Genomic DNA, 25,023 nt, shown 5'->3' with positions numbered 1-25,023 from the left:
TTATGTTATTTTTAACACTTTTAAAATACAGTGTACTTCTAGATGAGGCTTTTATTGTACAATCATGCTGCTTTTTTTTTTTTTTACAGACTAAGTCAACTTCCCTTTATAACCCCCTCATGTTTTCACTCTGATTCTGACATCTTTTTCTAACCATAAAAAATCCATTAAAAAGGAAAAGCCAGAATAGTTGCACAATGATTTTGATTAAGAACATAAGAAGAACCATGCTGGATCAGACCAAGGGTCCATCTAGTCCAGCACTCTGTTCACACAGCGGCCAACCAACTGTTGACTAGGAACCCACAAGTAGGACACAGCTGCAACAGCATCCTCTCACCCATGTTCCCCAGCAACTAGTGCATATAGGCTTACTTCCTCAGATACTGGAGGTAGAACATAGTCATCAGGACTAGTAGTCATTGATAGCCTTCTCCAGGAATTTATCCAACCCCCATTTAAAGCCATCCAAATTGATAGCCATCATTACAACTTGTGTAGTGAATTCCATAGTTTAACTATGCCCTGTGTGAAGTAAGACTTCCTCTTATTTGTCCTGAATCTCCCACCAATCAGCTTCATGGGATGACTCCGGGTTCTAGTATCATGAGCGAGGGAGAAATGCTAGGTAATGCTAGGAACTATCCATCTGAAAGCACCCAAATTTTCTCAAAGCAGCTTAAAGATAGAGATAAAGCAATAATAAACCAACTAAGAAACCAATACAACTTAAAATAAGTAGGATAGCAACAACACTAAGATAAAATGGTAGCTAAAATTAATTAAACCGCTTAGACAATTTTTTAAAAATTCAACAAATACCAAAAGCTTATCAAACTAGTTGCTAAGTGAGCAGCCCTGAGAAAGCTTTTTGTATCTATTGAGGTGGATGTAGGCTAGGTTACTCATGTTCTAGTCCCATTGAAATCAATGGAACTTAAGTTACTCAACTAACTTACTGCATTGATTTCAGGATACTGTGATTAAGCTAGTCTGGTTCCAACTCACTGTATTTGAAACATGTTGTAAGCCACTTTGAAGACTGTAGTTGAAAAGCAGGATATAAATAAATAAAGAGTTCCACAGTTCGGGCACTACATCAGATAAAGCTTTCCCCAATTACCATCTTCCTCACTTCTGATGGCAAGGGAATAATAATGATGATGATGATGATGATGATGATAATTTTATTTCTTACCCACCTCTCCATTTTGATCGAGGTGGGGAACAACAGTAAACGGTAAACTACATAAAACTGAATTAAAACATAATATACATTGTTAAAACATCCTAAAAACATTCTAAAAACATCTTAAAATTCTACTGGATAGGCCTGCCGGAAGAGATCAGTCTTTATAGCTTTCTTTAATGCTGGTAGACTGTTAAGTTGACGAGTCTCCTCCGGCAAGCCATTCCACAGTCTGGGAGCAGCAGAAGAGAAGGTCCTCTGGGTAACAGTTGTTAATCTAGTTTTTGCTAGCTGAAGTAGATTCTTCCCAGAGGACCTGAGTGTGTGGGGCAGGAAAAGGCGATCCCGCAGGTAGCCTAGACCCAAACCATGTAGGGGTTTAAAGGTGATAACCAACACTTTATACTTCGGTCAGAAACTAATTGGCAGCCAGTGAAGAGATTTTAAGACTGGGTATCTGGAGAAGAGCTTCTGATGAAGGTCTTAATGTATGTGTCAGTTCATGTAGCAGACGGCCGCAACTCTCAGTTATTGAAACCACATTCAGCTTAAAGAATAAAACCAGTACTTTGAATTATGCTCAGAAATGGACAGAGAGCTAGTGAAGTTGTTCTAAATCTCATGAGATATGTTCCAATCAATGAATTCTGGCTGCTACATTTTATGATTGTTGTAGTTTCCGAGTAATCTTCAAAGGCAGTCCCATATATAACACATTGCATTAATCTAATTTGGATGATGTTATTGGAGCATGGATGATAGTAGGCAAGCTATTTCTGTCCAGGAGGGGGTCTCAGCTGATATCTCGGTCTCAGTCAATAAAAGGTACTTTATGCCACAGGTATCACTTGGACACCTAAAGTTATAGCTGAATCCACCCAAACCTTGGAAGAACCTTGACCCATTAGGAAGAGCGCAACCCTATCCAGAATATATTGAACAGAACACCCCATTGTGACTGACAAGAGCTTAATTTGATTTGCCCTTTTAAATTTATTTGTCAGTTACTCTATTTAGCACATCTACTATCTCGACTCCATTAATCATAGAATCATAGAATAGCAGAGTTGGAAGGGGCCTACAAGGCCATCGAGTCCAACCCCCTGCTCAATGCAGGAATCCACCTTAAAGCATCCCTGACAGATGGTTGTCCAGCTGCCTCTTGAAGGCCTCTAGTGTAGGAGAGCCCACAACCTCCCTAGGTAACTGGTTCCATTGTCGCACTGCTCTAACAGTCAGGAAGTTTTTCCTGATATTCAGCCGGAATCTGGCTTCCTTTAACTTGAGCCCATTATTCCGTGTCCTGCACTCTGGGAGGATCGAGAAGAGATCCTGGCCCTCCTCTGTGTGACAACCTCTTTAAGTATTTGAAGAGTGCTATCATGTCTCCCCTCCATCTTCTCTTCTCCAGGCTAAACATGCCCAGTTCTTTCAGTCTCTCTTCATAGGGCTTTGTTTCCAGACCCCTGATCATCCTGGTTGCCCTCCTCTGAACACGCTCCAGCTTGTCTGCGTCCTTCTTGAATTGTGGAGCCCAGAACTGGACGCAATACTCTAGATGAGGCCTAACCAGGGCCAAATAGAGAGGAACCAGTACCTCACGTGATTTGGAAGCTATACTTCTATTAATACAGCCCAAAATAGCATTGGCCTTTCTTGCAGCCATATCGCACTGTTGGCTCATATTAAGCTTGTGATCTACAACAATTCCAAGATCCTTCTCATATGTAGTGTTGCTGAGCCAAGTATCCCCCATCTTGTAACTGTGCCTTTGGTTTCTATTTCCTAAATGTAGAACTTGGCATTTATCCCTATTAAATTTCATCCTGTTGTTTTCAGCCCAGCACTCCAGCCTATCAAGATCACTTTGAAGTTTGTTTCTGTCTTCCAGGGTATTAGCTATCCCACCCAATTTTGTGTCATCTGCAAATTTGATCAGCGTTCCCTGCACCTCCTCGTCCAAATCATTAATTGTCTCTTTTGCTAAGTGTAAGCCGCTCCGAGAGCCTTTTTTGGCTGAGGAGCGGGGTATAAGTATGATAAATAAAAAATAAATTAATTAATAAAAATGTTGAAGAGCACTGGGCCCAAGACTGAGCCCTGCGGTACCCCACTCGTTGCCTCTCCCCAGTTTGAGAAGGTTCCATTGATAAGTACTCTTTGAGTCCGATTCTGTAGCCAACTGCGAATCCGCCTAATAGTTGTTCCATCTAGCCCACTTTTAGCTAGTTTGTTAATCAGAATGTCATGTGGTACTTTGTCAAAAGCTTTGCTGAAGTCAAGATATATGACGTCCACAGTGTTCCCACGGTCCACAAGGGAGGTTACCTTATCAAAAAATGAGATCAAATTTGTCTGACAGGACTTGTTCTTGACAAATCCATGTTGGCTTCTAGTGATCACCGCATTGATTTCAAGGTGTTTACAGATTGACTTCTTTATAATCTGCTCCAGACTTTTCCCAGGGATGGATGTCAGACTGACTGGTCTGTAGTTCCCAGGTTCCTCCTTTTTGCCCTTTTTAAAGATAGGGACAAAGTTAGCCCTCCTCCAATCATCCGGCACCTCACCCGTCTTCCATGATTTTGCAAAGATAATAGACAAAGGTTCTGAGAGTTCTTCCGCTAGCTCCTTCATTACTCTAGGATGCAGTTCATCGGGCCCTGGAGATTTGAACTCATTCAAGGAAATTAGGTGTTCTTTGACTTTTATCAATCTCAAACTGTAATCCTGCCCCCTCAACTTCTGCTTCACTTTTTCCAGGGGGGGTCATAGACCCGCTTTTGGGAGAAGACTGAGGCAAAGTAGGAATTGAGCACTTCAACCTTTTCTTTGTCATCTGTTATCAATTTGCCATCCTCATTAAGCAGTTGAACCACCATTTCTTTCCTCTGTCTTTTACTACTCACATATCTGAAGAAAGCCTTTTTATTGCTTTTAGCATCCCTTGCTAATCTCAGCTCATTCTGAGCTTTAGTCTTCCTGACGCCATTTCGGCACTTCTGCGCCACTTGTCTGTACTCTTCTTTTGTAGCCTGGCCTTCCTTCCACTTCCTATATGTATCCCTTTTTGTTTTCAGGTCATGTCTAAGCTTTTTGTGGAGCCACATTGGTTTCCTCTGTTGTCTTCTATCTTTTCTCCTTGTTGGAATTGTTTGTAACTGTGCCTTTAAAATTTCCTTTTTTAAATACTCCCACCCATCCTGCACTCCTTTTCTCATCAGGCTCATTTGCCATGGGACCTTACTTATCATAGTTCTGAGTTTATTAAAATCAGCTTTCCTAAAATCCAGAGTACGTATATGGCTACACTCAACTTTTGTCTCCTTCATAATCAAGAATTCAAGTATGATGTGGTCACTTTACCCCAGAGTTCCCATAACTGCCACTTTATCCACTAAGTCATCGCTATTGGTCAATATCAAGTCAAGGATTGCCGATCCTCTAGTTCCTTCCTCCACTTTCTGTAGGGGAAAGTTATCACCCACACATGTCAGGAATTTCTTGGAAGGGCCACTTTTGGCAGTATTGGTCTCCCAACAGATATCAGGGTAATTGAAGTCCCCCATCACTACTACATCACACTTCCTTGAAACACTGGCAATTTGTTTCTCAAACGTTTCATCCTCGTCTTCTCCTTGATTGGGTGGTCGGTAGTAGACTCCGATTATCATGTTCTTTTTATTCCTTGCCCCATTTATTTTAATCCAGATGCTCTCGATGGGGCTCCCAGTCTGATCCGCCTGTATTTCTGTGCAGGGATAAGGTATTTTTAACGTATAGTGCAACTCCACCTCCCTTTCTATTTCTTCTGTTCTTTTTGAACAAGTTATATCTTTCAATTGCTATATTCCAGACATGGGAGTCATCCCACCAAGTTTCAGTTATACCTATCAAGTCGTATTTGCCTTCATGTAATAAGAGTTCAAGTTCGTTCTGTTTGTTTCCCATGCTCTGGGCATTAGTATATAGACATCGAAGACCATGTGTTTTATAGTCTGGCTTTGTTCCTACATTGTTGCAGACACTATTTTGGGGCACTATTGGAGCTGTTCTCTGTACTGTGGTGCCTTGGCCTTCATCCATTGTTGCCTCGAGGTTTACGTCTCCCGCCCCCATAAGATTCAGTTTAAAGCCCTCCTGATCAAGTTCTTCATGCTGTGGCCGAACACATTCTTTCCAGCCCTTGTGAGGTGCAACCCATCCCTTGCCAGCAGTCCATGTTCCAAGTAGCGTAACCTGTGGTCCCAGAATCCAAAATTCTCACGTCGGCACCACCTTCGTAGCCAGTCGTTCATCCGGAGTATTTTTCTTTCCCTTTCTAATCCTCTTCCAAGAACTGGGAGGATGGATGAGAAAACTATCTGGGCCCCAAAGTTCTTCAGTTTCCTTCCCAGAGCTTCATAGTCTGAAATGATTTCTTCGTAGCTCTGCTTGGCGACATCATTTGTTCCCACATGGATGAGAAGAAAGGGGTATGTGTCCGTGGACTTTATGAGTTTCAGTAACCCTTCAGTCACATCTCTAATCTGTGCTCCAGGGAGACAGCACACCTGGCGAGTCCATGGGTCTTCACGACATACTTGGGTTTCAATCTCACGCATCAGGGAGTCTCCCACAATGACTACTCTTCTCTTCTTCTTAGTTGACCTACCTTCTGCCTCTTGTTCATTGTTGCACGGTGTCTCCTGTACTTCTTCCTCTGCAAACTGTCCTTCAGACTCATCCTCCAGAAGCTGAAAGCGGTTGCTTAACTCTAATGGTTCCACTGGTGCAGAATGCCTTCTAGTTCTTCTGCTCCTAACTGTCACTCTTTTCCAGAGAGTTTCCTCTTCATTGGCTTTCTCCACTCAGCATACTCCACTTCTGCTTCAGCTGGCTGTTGCTCTTCAATCTCGTGTGCTTCTTGTTGCTGTTGCAGTTCCACCATTCGGTCTAAGAACTCCTCGTCTTCTCTTATTCCTTGGAGGGTGGACACTCGCCGCTCAAGTCCTCTCACTTTTTCTTCCAAAAGTGCCACCAGCTTGCACTTGTTGCAGGTATACACCATGTTGAGCTCAGGCAGAAACACGAACATTGCACACCCTTTGCAGGTCACCACCTCTAGGGGCTCCTTTCCATCCGTATTGTCTATTTCTGCTTTGGTTTTTTCCTTTCTATTTATAGTGGAATTGCCTTTACTTTGTCCTGTCCTCTCTGAAGGTACACAACTATATGAGTATGTCTTAAGGGAAAATAAGATTTTTTTGGTTGTTGGTTTTTTGGTTTTTGGTTTTGTGGGTGGGTGGGTTTCTCTTTATGTTTTTCTTTGTTTCCCCCCCTCTTTTTTTTTTCTTAGAGGCCTCCCCCTTGGCCTCCCCTGCCGAACTCCCCCTGTCAAACTCCTGTTTGCTCTTTCTGTTCGCTCGCTCCCTGGGAACTGGCTTACTTTTGTAGCTTCTACTTGAGCTGGGCCAGCTGCTCAGTTGAAATGAAGAGAGAGAGGGAGGGAGGGAGTTGGGTGGTGTCAGCATATTAATGACTACTTGTTCCAAATCCCTGGATACCCTCATTCTTCACAGACCTGTTATATCTTGCTGCACATGTGACCCAGAGAACTAGCCTCCAGGGTTTCAGGTCTGCTATTTGAAATGTTGCAGAGCTTAAAGCTACTCGGCATTAGGGAGGGTTTTTTGCTTAGGTGAAGTGAGAAAAGAATGCCAATGAAAATGAAGAGTGCTGCCCCTTGCAGGGAGGACTGATGACTTTGAGAGGTCCGTACAGGAGGCAGATTCAATCTTTGAAGAGTCATTGCATCAAGAGCAGAAGGGGGACTGTGCTGCGGCTCTGGCTCTCTGTAATGAAGCTATATGTAAGTAATTATTAATTGCTTCAGCTTACTGCGCTTTTTACAGTTTACTAATATCTAATAACATCACAATAAGGTAATAGAACTGACTGGTCAATGCAAAGTTACAATTTGAAAAAGTGTGCGTGTTTTGGTGTTAAAAGTGCTTGGAGGCATCTTCTTTCTGATCAACTGAATTCATGGAATTTAGTCCAGCTTTTCCCTCACTGTTGTTATTACTGGGGCTCCTTTTGCAATAAGGCGGTAGCTATTCCCGCCTGCTAGGTTTTGCTGCCTTCTAGCCCCCCTGCATACAATTTTTCCACTTCATGGACTGGTTTATAAGAGAGTTTTAATTCTCAAAATACAGCACATAGTTGCAGAAAACTAAGTAAATATGTATTATTCATTGAAACTTCATGTGGAGGAGGCACCAGTGTTTTGAGAAGTATAAGATATGCGCTGTGACTCTTGGGAACATGTGCTGCTGCATTTCTTTATTTTGATCCTTCATATTTTTGATTGGCTGACTCTCCTTCCCCCCCCCCCCCCCCATTCCCTTCTGGCTCGTTAGCAAGGTTGCAGACAAACTGGCTTTATAATGATTTGGAAGGTTGGAAGTATTTATAGAAGTCTGCTCTCATGGATGAAAGAAAACGAGAAGGCAAAATACAGTCTTCATAAAGGCTCTGCTAGCAAGTGTCCCAACTGGCTATGTCTTGGATTTCATATCCTGACCAGATTCTTTGGTATAGAGGATATGGCTTACATTATTTGGGGCTAATGATGACCAATAGAGGTGACCAGTAATTAGTTGCGTGAGGTTTAGAGTGACCTGTGTCACAGAGAAGAGAGCATTTCCTACAAATAATTTAAAATTTTGTTCAACTTCGTATTGTTCCAGTTCTGATTAACCTGTTTGGACACATAGCTAACCTGAATCTGCACTGATAGGAACGGATGCATCCTTGTGAACTCTTCTGTGGCAGCATTTGCATGTTCTTTTTTTATGTTTTTGTTGCATCTTTTGTTTTTCTCTCCCTGCCCCAGTTTTGTTTTTGTTTCTGCTATGTTTTCTTTTGCTTTTTAGCTAAACTAAGACTTGCCATGCATGATGCCAGCTCTAGCACTCACAGCAGAGCTCTAGTCGATAAGAAGCTGCAAATCTGTAGCCGAAAAGAGCGGAGCCTCCAGGATCGCATGCAGCAACAGCAGCCAGCGCAGCCGGCGCCCACCCGCCACCCGCCGCCGGGGGGCCACATGACCCAAACTACCAGGTAGACCAAGAATATTGCAGTGCTCCAGATCTGAATTGGGCCTGATCTGGAAAGAAGAAGCGAGCGACATTTCACTGTTGCGTGAAACTACGTGTTTAATTCACGCCCTGAGTAACGTAGGGCATTGGGGACCTCTCCAGATGATGAGAACTCTTTGGTTTGGTTTTTGGCTGTAAAATAGCGCTAACCCCAATCCATACTAGTAGCACAATCCATTGCAGGAGTCCTGTCAATGCAATGGGATGCTGGGGCATGAATGATCTTATTGTGAGGGAACAGTTCATTGGGCAGGGGCAAGGGACGTTCACTCGAGTGTCGGAGATGAAGAGGGTGCATTTTTTAAAAAAATGATAATAATAATCCACAAAGTATGCATAGGGGATTACTGCAAGGCAGGCAGTAACCTTGCTGGGGTTTGCCAGGGTTTTCTGTGCAGATTTTTAAAGGCTACCTAAATAAAAGAGTGGTCCACTTTTTATTTATTTATTTATTTATTTATTACATTTCTATACCGCCCAATAGCCGGAGCTCTCTGGGCGGTTCACAAAAATTAAAACCATTCAAAGTATAAAACAACAGTATAAAACCATACTATAAAATACAATATAAAAGCTCAACCAGATAAGAACAGCAGCAATGCAAAATTACAAATTTAAAACACCATGTTAAAATGTATTTATAGATTGTTAAAATGTTGGGAGAATAAAAAGGTGTTCACCTGGCGTCTAAAAGCATATAATGTAGGTGCCAAGCGAACCTCCTTAGGGAGCTCATTCCACAGTCGGGGTGCCACAGCAGAGAAGGCCCTCCTCCTGGTAGCCACCTGCCTCACTTCCTTTGGCAGGGGCTCACTTTTCCAGTGGTCCACTTGCGCTCTTATTTTTTAAGGCTCAAAATGGTGGGGGCATAGGCACAGGGTGACTGCTGTTTGGTCAGTAAGTGCTCATGGCATTTAACCAGCAGGAGTACACAAGGAATTTCAGTGTTTAATTAATATGCTAACTATGAGGGAAATCACATTTTCCCAACAACAAAATTACAATTTGGATGCTAGGAAAATATAGTTTCCCTTTAAGATCGCCACTAGCTGGGAGCAAGGCAAAAGGTTCCACAGCAACAACTGAGTAACAACAACTTTGCATTCACTATGCAATAAAATAATTTTCTGGAAATGTCTTTATAGAAATAAATTCTGGCTTGCTGATCAAAGCAGGTGTTCGGTATTAGAAAGAGAAATAAATAATTGCTTTATAGTACCAAAATTGGGTCCACCATGTATTCCTTCTGTTGATGAAATGTTGATGACAAATCTTGATGTGCTGGCAGCCCATGGGTTGCTTGTAGCCCAGCAATCTCACCCAAACCCTGCCGTCCTATCCGTTTGTTGGAAGTCAACTCTACTCAAGAATAAGCAGAGTTGTATTAGAAGCTTCTCTCAGTAGAAACGCAGCAAAGACCAATAAAGCTCAAATACTTGGTTAAGTTGAAAACAGAGCTTTTACTGACATAAAGGTTGATTGAATAAATTACAGCACACACATACAACGATCACATCTGATAACAGCAGTAGCAGTAATGATAATGGTACACAATGCAGAGCCATATATATAGTGCAAAAACTGTACAGTCATCCCAGCCACTAATTGACTAAACATCCCATGCCACCAATAATTGAATAATTGCATAGTCCAGATGGCAGCCTTGACATTTAAAAGTATTTCTTCATCTTTCTTCATGTCTTCTGCCAATGGGCATGCTATCCAACACCGTTCCTGTTATGATTGTTAAAGTCTTGGCTTTCCTTCAAAATACAAAACAAAAACTGTGTGTAGGGAGAGGGGGATTTCTCATCTTCATGGTTTGCAAAGAAGTTTTTAAATAAGGTTTAAAAAATGTTACAGTATGTTCCTCAGTATTAAACAAATTGCCAACCCCTGAATTACAAGCACTGCACCCGGAAAGAATACTTGTCTGGTAATAAGCTGAATTTAAAATTTGTGTTTAACTTAGTAGTGCACACAAACTAGCAAATATAATATGGAAATTTTGCCGTTTTTTTCAAACTTATATTCAGTGACGTTGAACTTGTAAATGTTTGAGGGGGGAAATCTACTTGGGGACCCTTATGTCTACACAGTTCTTGGACAAGCCAGATCGGGATCCCACAACTTTTTTCAAGAACAACAAGAAAAAGTGGCTAGTTTGAGCTCACTTTTAAAAAGGCATTAATAACATAGTATGTAGTTTGGTCTTAAGCCTTGCCTGTTTCAGGGGTTTCCTTGCTCTTCTGAGATTTAGCTGAAAACTGGCAGAAAAGTCTCCAGCTCTTTGTGCCTTCTCCTCCCTCCCAAAAAGCAACCCAGTTCTCAGATATTTTCTGCAAAATCCATATTGATTTTGCTTCAGATATAATAGTTAACCTTTACTTTAATAGCTATCACCCTTTCCTTGTCTATGGAGGAAAAACATTAAATTGACGTCAGCCCAATCTTACCCTGTGCCACTTTCTTCAGACCATTTGTTGCAGATGGAACCTCTTATGGAAAATAATAATAAGACAAAGTCATATAAGGAGATATTTTGCCATAGTTATAGTTCAGTGTTCTGACTTTCCTCCCATAACAGTGAGCTGTGATGTACTGCATACTTAACTTAGATGCATACAGTGTGGGCTGGTTTGCACAATCAAACAGCCCAGCATGGCTTATTTAATATTTAAGCTACAGTCAGCTGTGGCAAGGGTGAACAGCCATTTTGAATATTCAAGCCACGGCTTGTTGTGTCTTCTGAATCTGGGTAATGGGGTTGTGTAAGGATTAAACAACTCTTGCATAACCCATGGCCTATTCTGGGGTTATGTGAGGGTTGTTAAACTCTCGCACAACTCCCGCTGCCCAGGTTCAGATGACATATGCCTTAGTTTGAATATTCAAACACCTGCTCAGCACACATCGGAGCTCACCATGGCTTAAACCAGTCATGGTGGGCTGTGGTGATTGTGCGAACTGAGTCATTCTGTTATACAGTGTTAGATGAAAATAAGAACTTGAAAATAAAGTTCTGACTTACTTTAAAAATGTGGCAGCCCTCCTCCCAATAATGTTATATGTATTAGATTGTGTAGTTGTATCTCTGCATTTTACTCATATAAAAAAAATCATTTCAGAATAAATTGAATGTAGAGAGTAAATCAACCAGTAAACATTACTATGATGACTACCTCAGGGGTAAGAATTGACTCCATTATACAGTGCAGAGCCCTCCAGATGTTCTGGCTTGCCAATCCCAACATCCCTCACCATTTGTTATGCCACAAGTTACCCACCCTGATATAGCGCTTATTGACTGGTTCTTCTCAATGTTCCTTTGAACTTTCTTTCTACATTTGTATCAGGAAAACTTCAATATTTTCTTTTTAAAAATGTGATAGGGAAAATCAAGTCTAAGAAGACCAAAACATAATAAACCATACTCATAAATCATGAATTATGTTTTCCCGGACCATGGTGAGGATGCCGTCCACCTGACACAACTTCAAAATTCATAAGGATATATATTCACATACATGCGCGCACACAGCTCTTTTGTTGTGGATTCTATTTGTGCTTGATGTTGTTGACCATCTACGAGACTCATGTCTGAACATCTACAAGGAATATCCCAAAATGGGGTAATAAATAAATACACTACCTCCACTCCAACTTATCAAAAAATCCTGGCAAAGATTGAATTAACCACGTGCCTTGTTTAACGGTAAATTAGAGTAGGGGTTGATGGAGTGGAGTGTGGATTTCAAGATAGGCATAAGATTTATTTTCCAATTAGGAAGCACCAATTATTGACTTATTATTTTATGTGTATTTCAGTGAACAGGCTGTCCCGCTCCAAGTACTGCTGAGCCAGAAGACAGTGCTGGAACCCAGCAGAGAAGCAGAACTCGGGTCCAGTTCTTACTTCCATCCACCTGCTTCCCATCATGAAATGCAGTCATCATATCCCAAGACCTTTCTCCCATCGCCTGCTGAAGGCTTCCCCTCTCACAAGACCTCTCTGAACATTCAAGCTGCTTCTGCTGGTTTCAGTGGTCAAGTTCCCTCTTTTCCATGTAGACATGGGATGGGTGCTAGATCTATTCAAATGGAGAATGATGTGGAGCTTGAGGGAGTCTGTCCCAATAGTTTCAAGGGTGATAAGGATTGCAACAAGAGCAGTAAGCACGAAGAAGTACTTAACACAACAGCTTCTCTCAAACCATATCGCAAAATGAAATTTAACATGGTGAACTCTGGATCTCTGCCTACGCTCTTCCCCTCTTCATATCCAATGCAAGCGCCATCTGATAAGAAAGGTGTGTATGACTCCTACTTCCAACCATCAAGCTGTTCAGAGTGGCCGAGTGCTTCTCAGCAAGGAGCCTCTCATGTCTTAACACTGGCTTCTCTTTCCCCTTTGCCACATTTTCCTCCGGATCCATTAAAGACTACTCATAGGTACCTCAAAGCAAATAGCCCTAAGTGTTTGCATCAGCCACAAGGAGAGTTTGTCAATGGGGATTCTCCGAAATCTGAGACGGTTCATAGCAAGGGGCATGTTCGTTCCCTGGCAGAACAGTTCCAGCGGTTGCAGGGGGTCCCCCAGAGGGAAGGCCCTCCTGAGGAAGAACAGAAAGTGGCTCAGAATGCTCCCGCGTTACTGCAGGAATCTGACAGCAGTCCTCCATTCTCCTGTTATAGACAGCCAGTTGTGGGAAGACCAGAAAATAGAATATGGCCTGCTGAAAAGTTGAGCCCAGGTCTGAGTTCTAAGGATAAGTTGTGTTCCAAGGATTGTCTTAGTGCTTGCAGTACAATTTCTAAGAGTTCTGGATTTCACCACAAAGAGCTATGCAACAAAGGGAAACAATGTGCCACGGATCCTGATGTCTACCCAGGAAGGTTCAGTCATGAAGGAGAAGTGAGACAGGTGAAGGACAGAAAGCCTGCCGGCTTGGTTTCATCTATGCCTGTGGACTGCTGGGTAGAGAATGTTAAAAGGTATTATAGTTCTCAGCTGGATTACAAAAATACTACCTGGCTTCTGGTGCCTGGGAACAAGTTAGCAGTGTCCAATCAAGTAGCTTATGGAGAGAACCCAGGGCAGAAGCACCCACAGTGGAATGAAGACACGGAGCAGGAGATTTCTGAGCTGGAGGCCCTGTATCAGGCTAGCTTGCAGGCACCTCAGACAAGCCAGTCTGTATTGGGAAAGCTGGACAATTCCCGGCATCTGTTGGGCAAGACAGGTAAAATTATTGTAAACACTATGTGTAGCCATAATTTTAAACAAAATATGGGCTGTGTCTAGTAAACATTTGCAAGTACTCAATGCCTTGCAATGTATGGAAGGCATTTAGCTTCCTAATAAAGGCCAATGGCCTTGCATGTTTTGGGCTTGCATAAGGCCAATTGATATTCATAAAATTTGGAGGAAAATGCACTATAACTCCAATTTGCAGTGTGTTTCTGTTACCTGACAATGGGCACCGTTTTTAATTTTTTAAAAAAACACTTTGCACAAATTGCATACAGACATTTATTTCACCAGGAAAATGCTCCCATTTTTCCCTCTCAACCAAAATACTTCTAAAAGGAATGTGCACAGATCAATTGCTGCTTTATTCTTCAATTGATCTGTGCACATTCCTTTTAGAAGAAGATGAAGGTTTTCTTTGTGCACAAGGCTCTCACGCTCCCATCCAATAGCACAGACTGCAATATTTCTATACTAGTTATTTACACAAATCCCAAAGCAGTTTGTGCAACATCATAAAACAACAGAGGAATACAATAAATACGCAATAGTACACTATAAGGGATTGTTTATGGGTGGGGGAAAGGCAAAGCAAAAAAGATACGTTTTCAGTAAACACTTAAAGTGCGCCACAATTGAGGCCTGGTGTACTGCAGAGGCCAGGGGCCACAGGTCTGGTGCAACAGCAGAGAAGGCCCATTTCTATGTTGCTGCCAAATGGAAATGGACAACAGACAATCCTGAAGATCGTAGTGGCCTGGGAGGTTGATATAGGGCAGGGATGTGGAACCTCTGGCTTGGCAGTCCCACAGGGCTTCAGGTGAGGCCCCTCCCTGAAGGCCCGTGCCTGAAGGCTAGCAAGAGGCCCTCGGAAATTCTCCTCTTTGCTAGCTTTTCCCGCCCTGCATCCTCCCTGATGGGTGGAAGTGTGGGGTTGGTGACACCACCTTGACCAAGGCACAGGCTGGAGGAGCATTCCAGGGAAAAGCTCCCACACAGCAAAGACAGGTCTCCAGGGTCAGAGCCCAGCCTACCCAGCTGGAACTCTAGCCATGGACCGAATGACATCAGGGGCCATGGCTCTGCCCACTGATGTCCTTTGGCCCACAGGGAGCTGGGTGAGTGAGTCCAAAGGACCCCCACCCAAAACCTGATATAGGGAGAGATATTCCTTGAGGTATCATTGTCCCAAGTTGTATAGGGCTTTGTTTTCTCATGCCAATAACATAAACCTTGCTTGGTAGCAGACTGGTAACCAGTGAAGACGCGGAATCCCCGCTGGCCTCCCTGCTCGCTTTCAGGCGTGTTCCTTCAGGGAGGGGCCTCACCTGAAGCCCTGTGGGCCTATCAGTTGAGAGAGAGCACATACTTTAAACATTTACTAGCCACTGTGGTTCATGCACTGGTAACCTCGTAACTAAATTACTGTAATGCACTCTGTGTGAGGCTGCCCTCACACCTGGTTTGGAAACTGCAGCTAGTGCAGAATGTAGCTGCTAAGGGTCCTCAATGGAGCACCTAGCCATGTTCACACTACACCTGTGCTAAAAGAACTGTATTGGCTGCCTATTTGCTTCTAAGCCATGTTCAAGATTATGTTGTTGACATACAACGCCTGAAATAACTTGGGACCAGGATACCTAGCAGACCGCCTGTCTCCCTCCCTCTCTCTCTCTCTCTCTCTCTCTCTCTCTCTCTCTCTCTCTATATATATATATATATATATCCAGCCAACTTTTAAGATCTTCATAGAAGACCTTGTTGATCATTTCACAGACAAGAGCATGTCACCGTGTAACAACTTAGAAATGGGCCTTCCTGTAGTGGCACCCACCTTCCGGAAGAGCCTCCCCCCAAAAACATGGCATGTGTTAAATGCCTCCTGAAAATGCAGTTGATTAAGCTTGCTTTCTCTGGCTTATAATAAATCATAACTAATCATGATGCTTCGCCATTTTATTGTTTATAGTTGAAATTGTTTTTAATAGTGTATTTTAAGGTGTGATTTTCATATTGTTATATGTAAAATACTTAGGGGTTTTATTATATTAAGCAGTATATAAATAAAATGTGCTCAGTAATACATCCTTGTCAGTAACCTAGCTGCGGTGTTCTGCACTAGCTGCAGCTCCACATAGAGGTATTTACAGGAATCTAATCTTGACGTTCGTGCATGTGTCACAGTGACCAGGGTATCACTGTGAGTAATGGATGCAGTTGATGTAGCAGCCTAGGCTGGTAGTAGGTGCTCTTTGCCACAGATTAGTTGTTACTTCCCCAAATCCTAAAAATAGAAACATGCAGAGATTTCTTGAAGAGGAAGCAGAGGTTACACATCAGTACTCTTGTTACTTTAGGGTGAGCCTTTGGCTCAAGACTCCACACCTACCTTTTCTCTGAAACAAAGTAGAGGCACTGGGGTTATTGGCAGAGGGGGAGTAGAACACTTTCAGGCCCCGTGTTCTGCTCCCCCTCTGCCAATGCCTGAGCTTCACTCCAGCCTCCTTTTCCTCAGTAGTTCTCTGTACGTACCAGGGCTTGCAGTGCTCCAGAGCCAGTACGAGTGGCAAAAGGGGGGCTCCGGTGCAGGGAAGTCATTCCATGTCTTGCCGCTTCACTTGTACCCTGCCAGCGATGGCCTCCCGAGTGCTGCGAGCCAAGTGCAGGCTTGCGAGAAGGAGCCACGGAAGCAGGGAGTGAAGAACCGCCCGCCTCCACCTGAGTTTGGTTCTTTGCTTCTCTTAAGATCACTACTATAAAGAGAGAAGTGAAATACTAATGTTCATGTAGGTATGATATTTGAGTTCTTGAATTTAGTTCTGAGGACCTGAATATTATTGGGGGCTGTTTCTCTTTCTGAACTGAGTGATGGGGGAGTAAGTAAATTAAACACTGCTCTTTTGCAAGCATAGTTTCCCCCTCTTTTATTTATTTCTGTAGTTCTCATCTGTGATTATTTAATGACAAAACTATTCAGTGCAAAGTTATGGCATAACCAAAAGCAAGGTAATTATCTTAATTGCCAAACTCAGTCTTGACTCTTCACTGGGATATTACCCAGGAAAATAGTCCAGTAAATGTAAAGTTGACTGTAAACTAATTCCATCAAATGATACTTTTATTTTTTGAGAATGTCTGATCTGTGCAAAGGCCAAAAATAAAATTCTAGAGCTTTCTTCCTGATACTATCTATTTTTCACATTTATTTATATCAATTCTACCTGTTATTTCCATACATTATATACTTTTTAACTTAAGACATAAAATGTTCATAATGAACTAATGCCACTAAATCCAACTTTCATTTCTGCATTAATATTTTAATAAATTTCACAACAAAAGATCCTGAACACTAAAGATGATGGAAGTTGCATGGTTCTTTGGGGGGAAAGGGTATGAGAGGCATAATTGAAGCAAGCAAGGAAAGACATAACCATTTGTGTGAGAGGCTTGTGGAAATTCCTCAAGGTGAACTGAAAGTCCATAAAGCAAGTCCATAGTACCGACTTGGGAGGATGGGCTCTGCTTCTGTAAGTAACAAATACGTCTTTGTCGTGGTCTCTGCGCGTCACACATATGGGCTCTGTGCCTGCGCGGAGCCTTGCTTCGGAAAAAAATCCTATAGCTGAGGATATCGCTCTATAGCCATTTTTGCCATACAGATCTCTCTATATAGCTCTGCTGTTGTAAGTAATAAATAGATTGCAAAGGTAACACGCAAACTGTGCACACAGACCTTCAACCAGATGTGTGTTCCACGTTGTTCCCCAAATTGGCTGACTTAAACCCAACGATTCTCAGTTGCATATACACCACACTAGCATGTTACTTTTAATCTGAATCCATGGGTAAAAAGCAATTCAAGTTGTAAGTTCCTGTCTTACAGAGTTTAATAAGATTATACGTCTTGGAGATTTCCAACTTTTGATGTCATATTTGGGAGCCATTGGGAATCTGATGAGTGGGTCTGATATTGAGGTCGTAGAGCTGTTTTGTGGGTCATATAATGACAGGCTCCTATGCAGTCCATGGCCATTTACTGGTATCAACATCAGTAAGTGTTCTTCAAGTAGCTGAAGTACACTACAATACACTACAATATTCCAGAGATGGGGACCACTAGAGAGCACTCCTTGTCTTTACTCTCAGACATCAATAAACACAGCATAACAAAAACCACTAAAGAGAACAAAGAATTGTCCCGTGAATCCTGTGAAGCAATGGAGCTTGGCAACCCAGTAATCAAGGAACTTCTCTTACTTTTTGACAAATCCATTACTAAAGACACGCCAGTGGAACAGATAAATTCCTCATTAGTTCTACAAATACTATCCAAAAGGCTTGAAGAAACTAAAGAAACTCTGAGAAAAAGTAGAAGAACAATATGCTTTCACATGCTTGTTATAGCAAAGGCATTTATATTTGCAAAAATGCTTGGAAACTGGAAAGTACATGTCCAGACTGTTGAACTAAGGCTTCCATCTTTTTCAGGTGCCAAATGCGGCAGACTATAAACATTCAGAAAATGATAGAATTTAAAGACAAGTATCTTGAAGTAGTCAAAGCATACCAGGAAAGTAAGGCATCAGAACAAAATGTGGGCTAGATTATGGATGAATATTTTGTAAACCAAATGCTCATGAGATCATCAAAAACGTTGAGAGGGGTTGATTCACGGGAGTGGGGGATGATGGCACATGAGTGAGCTGTATGGATTGCAAGCTACTCTGCATGTATCAAAGTATATTTGATATACTTTGAAGAAACATGAAGAAACATATTTTGAAGAACATGAAGAAACCCTGTACAGAAACCTTAACATTGACGGTCTCCCTGCAAATATTTATGCTGCTACGTACTATACCAGTGTTTGTATGGAAAACAGTGGCGTTTCAGAACAATGTGGATGGCAATGTTTACATGGATGTCTTCATCCAATAGCCACAAAAAAGACCCAACGCTGAGAAATTACTAAAGATAGTTCACTGCACCTTCCAAATCACAGATGATGAAACCTGCAGTCGATGATGTATATGTCAACTCTATGGTCTTGTTTGTACTGTAGTTTGCAAGCATTATGGAGGTAGCAGCTGAGCAACTATATTACCAGTTCTTACCAATGAGGAAGAGGCCTAAGCAATAGCACTGGTGTTTCATGTTGAACACTTTTTGGACAGTTCTCTTATGATAAAGACATTTTACATTTGAGTTTCATTGAAAAGTTATATGAAAAACAAAGAAGGCTGCCAATTTTTTAGGCCCACTTCATTGGTTCTAGATTTTGCATATTTGATATAGAAGACTGTATGAAACAAGCTGCGTGGAATAATTTTGGGTGGAATTTGCGTACAGTTAAGCTTTGTCTATACAATAGGTCTGCTGGACTAAAAGAAATTGAAAGCTTTATAAAACTCAAGGAGCAACTATGAGAGAGATCTGTATGGCAAAAATGGCGTATTTTCAAATTATGACATAATGATTTCGGACACCGAAATATGGTATCTGGTAAATTAACAGTTCTGTAACAAGTACAATAGAGACTTACGTTCCTTTCAGTACCTTGTAGAGTTTTGCCTATATTTCTGGTTATTTTGGGCTGACAGAAAAAAACTGAATGTTCCACAGATATATACATAGAACTCCAATTTAACCCTTCTTCTTTCCCCCACCTCTCTAACAGCATCTGCAAATTTACCTACAAGAAAGATGCACAACACAGCTTGCATGGGTCTCTCAAAAACGCCAACAGCAGAGATTGAACGCAATGTCTACGGAGCTATTGCATCTCCATTCTCTAAGGTAACAACACATGTAAGGATGGGCTTGAAGGAGGACTGTATTAGAGGAATTCTACATGCTGCACAAACAGAACTTATGAGTTAATAAAGTATTGAAAGCGAAGCAATTAAATACCTTTAAGGTTGCATGTTGCTGGGGGGGGGGGAATGGCATGACAAATAGAAGCAACCGGTAATGTTTTCCTAGTAGATGCCCCAAATAATTTCAGAATGGTTTGTCTCTTACCATTCTACAATAGGATGAAAGAGTATATCTGGAGGTAGTGTACTAGTAAATCTGGAGGTAGTGTAGCTAAACAGTACATTTCTTATCTACCTTCCTGCTTTAAAGTCTTAAAGAATCAGATCTAGTCAAGTATTTAAAGCACTAAATGTACTAATCTGATTAATTTTTTGAAGTACAAAACAGATCCTAATGGTGATATGTTTGTGAGTTTGAACACGAGTGAAGGAACTTAAATGAAATCCTGGTGTTTACTACTGAAGTAGTATGTTGTATTCCTGTGAAATCCTTTGCCTTGATAGTGCTGTATATCCATTTCCCATGAGAATATCTTCCTGAATCTGGCAACATCTCTACAGGTACCATACACAAGAAACCATGGCAAGGAGCCCGAAGAGGAGATGTACAGTGCAGAGAACTTCCGTCGCATTGCACGAAGTCTCAGTGGAACGGTCATCACAAACAAGGAAGAGACACTTGTTTCTTCCCACAGTTTTGTAAGTAGAAGTGTCGAAGAGGAGTAAACTTTTGTTGGGAATTTTCCCTTCATTTGTTCAGTCTTGTTGCCTAAACAGGAAGAACACGCACCTTAATTGCTTGTTTCATGAGCAGTTCATATTATTTCCTCTCATTGGATGGAAAGTGCCTTCTTGAGTATGCCATTGGCACATGGAGTAATGACCCCTTCGACTGCTTTTCTAGCACTTTCCCTCAGTTCTTTTCCTTCTTCCCCACCAGCCCCCATTGTTACAAAGACCATCATGAAATCAGTGGAGTGCAATGTTAGGGCCAGTTTTCAAGGGTCCTACTATAGTATTTGGTCCAACATGGGCTCACTTCCAGTTGTTATAAAATGCTTACAATCCAGTCCTATACAAGCTTACAGTAAATCCCACTGTCCTCAACTACGTGTGCAGAGTGTGGAGAAATCAAACACAGCTCCCCGATTCATACAGGTTTGTTTTATTCCCACATACATACAGACTATCACTTCCTGGGAAATGAGGTGCTGGCCATTACCAAACTTTTAACTTTTATTGATCGCAGGAATCGATAAAACAGGGACCTCTTACCATATTAGGAAAATTAGCAAAGTCGTCTATTGAAAAACAATCTTAATGTGCATGTCTCTTTCCCGTGTGGACTGGGAAATTATGAACTCAGTCTTCAGAATTAGAAGCCTGTGTTCCATTACTTCTAGATAACATGTTGCTGATCATGCCTGTCTTTTTCTTTCTTTCTTTCTTTCTTTCTTTCTTTCTTTCTTTCTTTCTTTCTTTCTTTCTTTCTTCCTTCCTTCCTTCCTTCCTTCCTTCCTTCCTTCCTTTAAGTATACACTGTTTCTACACAGAACTCCATTATGATTTCACATACATAGTTCAACACAAAACTCCAAACTTTGTTTTTATTTGTCACTATCACTCAATTGATTCCTTCTTTAATATGATAGATTATAGTTATACTGAGCATTTTAAATCTTCTGATTTAAGATTAGTTTGTGCTTACTCAGAATTTACGTATTTTCCTGTATGTGGTGTTTTTGCCAGTGTTGAAGATAGACCAGTTTGTATTTGAAGCAAAAAATCAGAATGGTACCATTTCCCCATTTGTTTCTATTAAGGAGATGCAGGAGATTTTGCTTAGGGATAGGAAAGTTTCACCCCCAAATTATTGCTGTATCTGTGTTTTGCTTGTTTAAATATCTGATAAATCCCAATATATCCATCACAGTCACTAGGCTTGGGCTAAAGTATTAGACAGCTGAGAACGCCCCAATGTCTTAAGGTCAAGGAAGTTACCCCTCTGATCCCCTTCTACTCTTTGTGTTGTTGAAGCTCCAGGTGAAGGAAGAAGGGTCACAAGGCTCCTTCTCTTCTAGTGAAAGAAGTAGCGATGGGCAAAAAGGGCTCTTACTCTCACGCAATGAGGACACTGTGGAACTGGGAGAAAATCCAAAAGTACTTGACAGTCCCAAGCAGACAATATGGTGAGACAGCTGTTCTTGGATTTCAGAGCAAGGAATAGGTTAGTTCACCTCTCCCATTCCCAGGGGCCTGAGAACTCAAGTGACATAATGTTGCTCTTTTGACCAGGAACTACGTACTCTATACTCAAACTTTATGCCCACCAATACTTCAGGTTACATTTAGGATACCACTGACTTCCTGAGGAAACTAGAATCCGTTGACAATCTCCCAGAAAATACTGTTCTAGCCACCATTGATGCTGAGGTCCTCTAAACCAACACACCCACAATGGTATTGCTGCTTATGGGATTCAGTGCACAATTTTGCACTACGCAATCCCAAGAGGATGGGATCAATATAAGCTATATTGCCAGAGTGTGAAGGTTTCAGGTCCATTATTAAGCTAAGCAGAGTCCAGGATATGAATTGGAGGGAGAAGCTAGATTTAACATTTCCATAAAAAATAAAACACACACAAAAAAATACATTGCAAGCTGCTGGGAGAAAGAAAAGTGCTGGAGTGCCTCTTATGAGTTTGGCAACAATATCTTTAAACTGTTAGAAAATGGATTGTGTTGTAAGAGGGAGGGAAGTATGATGAATGGCTTAGCAGTACAAAACCCACAAATATAAATGCTCAATTAGTTAAATTGTATTCCATCCTGCATACTTCTGATTCACCATATGTTTATGCTGTTCAGGAATATTTAACAAAATCTAGCATTACAATGTGTGAACCCATTCACCAAGAAGCTTTAAATCAAACTATAACATGTCAAAGTCAACCATATCCATAAGGCTCTGGGAAGGTTTTATTACAGTGCAACTGTCTCCCCGCCCCCCGCATCTCCCTCTGCCCTGTATAACTGTGATGGCTGCTCCTGGACTCCCATCCCCTCCTCCACTCCCACGAAAGCAGATATTCAGGCTGGCAGAACCCTCACATGATATAAAAGGAGGCAGTCCAGCAGGCCGAAAGTAGTGGGAGGGGGAGAAAAGAAAAAAAAAAGAAACAAACAAGGCGACAGGCCCTCGTGTACTTCCCCGAAGTGGCTTCCCCAAAGGGACATACCCCTTTGGTGTCACCCCCTTTGGCGGCGACCCCAAAGGAGCCTGCCTCTTAAGCTCCCAGTCCCAAAAAGTTGTTGCAGTTGGGGGCCAGATGGTTCTGTGCTGGGAGGCAAACCCCCACAAGGCAGGAGAACAGCAGCCGCTGATTGGCCACTTGCTTAGATATTGGTGACTCTCCAGCTTATTGTAATTTGAATGCCTCGTAGGAACCTGAGGACCTAGAGTCCTAATTGCCAATTGTGTTGTTGAACCAGAACGTGAAAAAACTTTCTGCAATATTTGTTGCTAAACTAGCTAATCAGACAGACTTTATTCCTAGCTGGCAGATTGCGGGTTCAGTCAGGCATATGCTCAATAATGTGTCCTTTGTTTGTTAACAACAACACAGAAGCAACAATCACCACTCTCTCTTTACACCTCCATAAAACCTTCAGTTAACTTGACTGACAGCTCTTGGTATAATTACTGATGAAGATGGGAGCAAATTCATACCTTGACTTCTTTCCCTATGTGCAATTGGCTCAATGTTTTTAATATTTTTAATGTCACATGTGGTTTAGCACTCCTGAGAGTAAGTATTATTTTGACACTTGTGTTGCTGTATTATTTTAATTTATTTGTGGATATTTTGTTGTTGTTTAATTTTACAGTCATGTGAAAAAGAAAGTATACCCTCTTGGAATTGTATGATTTTACATATCAGGACATAATAGCAATCATCTGTTCCTTAGCAGGTCTAAAAATTAGGTAAATACAACCTCAATGAACAACAACACATGACATATTACACTGTGTCATGATTTATTTAACAGAAATAAATCCAAAATGGAGAAGCCATGTGTGAAAAAGTAAGTACACCCTTACTGCTTTCATAGGAATTAAGATGCTAAGTAGCAGACAGGTGCTGCTAATCAAATGCCCGTGATTAATTGATCATCAGCAAGTATGACCACCTCTATAAAAGCCAACGTTTTTTCAGTTTGCTGGTCTGGAGCATCCAGGTTTGTTGACACACAATGCCAAGGAGGAAAGACATCAGCAATGATCTTAGAGAAGCAATTGCTGCTGCCCATCAATCTGGGAAGGGTTATAAGGCCATTTCCAAACGTCATGCAACAGGACAATGATCCCAAGCACACCAGCAAATCTACAACAGAATGGCTGAAAAAGAAAAGAATCAAGGTGTTGCAATGGCCCAGTCAAAGTCCAGACCTCAACCCAATTGAAATGCTATGGCAGGACCTTAAGAGAGCTGTGCATAAACAAATGCCCTCTAATTCCTCCACAACGATGTGAGAGACTGATAAAGTCATATAGAAAATGATTACTTCAAGTTATTGCTGCTAAAGGTGGTTCTACAAGCTATTGAATCATAAGGTGTACTTACTTTTTCACACATGGCTTCTCCATTTTGGCTTTATTTCTGTTAAATAAATCATGACACGGTGTAATGTCATGTGTTGTTGTTCATCTGAGGTTGTATTTACCTAATTTTTAGACCTGCTAAGCAACAGATGATTATTATTATGTCCTGATATGTAAAATCATACAATTCCAAGAGGGTGTACTTTCTTTTTCACACGACTGTATGTTTATAAACTTCCTAAGGGCACTTCTTAATTGGGTGGTATATAAATCTAAGTAAGTAAGTAGGAACAAGCAGCGGTGGGGGTGGAATGGGTTTTCCATCAAAGAGAACTACAGAGCTGAGTGATACATTGGTGAGCAAGATTGCTGGGAGTAAATCTATGAATGAATCTGAAGACTTTCCAAAACCTGCACTAGATCACTGGAATAGATAGCTGGTACATGCAGAATTGGGAGGCATGTGATGTTTACAATCATGTACTTCTTGTACCTGAGTTTGTGATGAGGATAAGCCATTGAGATAGGCTGAGGGCTGGAACAAAGCTTAAGAAATCACCAGTGTAGTCCTTCAGCAAGAACAACTTGTGAGGTTTCCATTTAACTTCTCATTTAAGAAGTAAGTAGCAGAACTCTACACTAGCTGAAGCTTTCAATCTTCCTTCAAGAGAGCCTCAAACAGAGTGCTTTACAATGATAAATACAAGAGGTGACCAAGCCTGCACGGTTAAGCAAGTTTATCAGCTTTCATTGATAAAAAGTATATCTGGTCATTTTAATGAAACCTGGATAAACATAGGTTGCTTACCTGTAGCTAGTTCTTCTACTGGTTATCAACACACACATGGTTGGTGCACCTGCACAGTGGGGGAGAGAGCTCTCACGGGCTCATCACCAGCTGGAAGTGAACCCTCTCCAATGCTTATCTCATCAAGGGCAAATAATACACAGTCAGTGGGAAGCCAACATTCTTCTGAGGGGGAGAGCACAGACAGGTTAGCCGATCCTAGAGTACAC

At 41.6% G+C, this 25,023-nt stretch overlaps 1 protein-coding gene across 1 annotated transcript in view; it reads left to right on the top strand.

The window, feature by feature from the left end:
• The window catches only part of USP54 (ubiquitin specific peptidase 54), a 127,512-nt gene that overhangs the window by 91,276 nt on the left and 11,213 nt on the right, over positions 1 to 25,023 (top strand). The window contains exons 16-20 of the mRNA XM_063128890.1: positions 6,921 to 7,040; positions 8,107 to 8,293; positions 12,160 to 13,574; positions 19,263 to 19,381; positions 19,963 to 20,100. Coding sequence (XP_062984960.1) covers positions 6,921 to 7,040; positions 8,107 to 8,293; positions 12,160 to 13,574; positions 19,263 to 19,381; positions 19,963 to 20,100 — 1,979 coding nt within the window. The remainder of the gene's footprint in view (positions 1 to 6,920; positions 7,041 to 8,106; positions 8,294 to 12,159; positions 13,575 to 19,262; positions 19,382 to 19,962; positions 20,101 to 25,023) is intronic.

This window comes from Elgaria multicarinata, chromosome 6, assembly GCF_023053635.1.
Source record: "Elgaria multicarinata webbii isolate HBS135686 ecotype San Diego chromosome 6, rElgMul1.1.pri, whole genome shotgun sequence".
NCBI classification, from domain to species: Eukaryota; Metazoa; Chordata; class Lepidosauria; order Squamata; family Anguidae; genus Elgaria; species Elgaria multicarinata.
The sequence above is the reverse complement of the archived record's forward strand: the minus strand, read 5'-3'. Positions and strand labels throughout refer to the sequence as shown.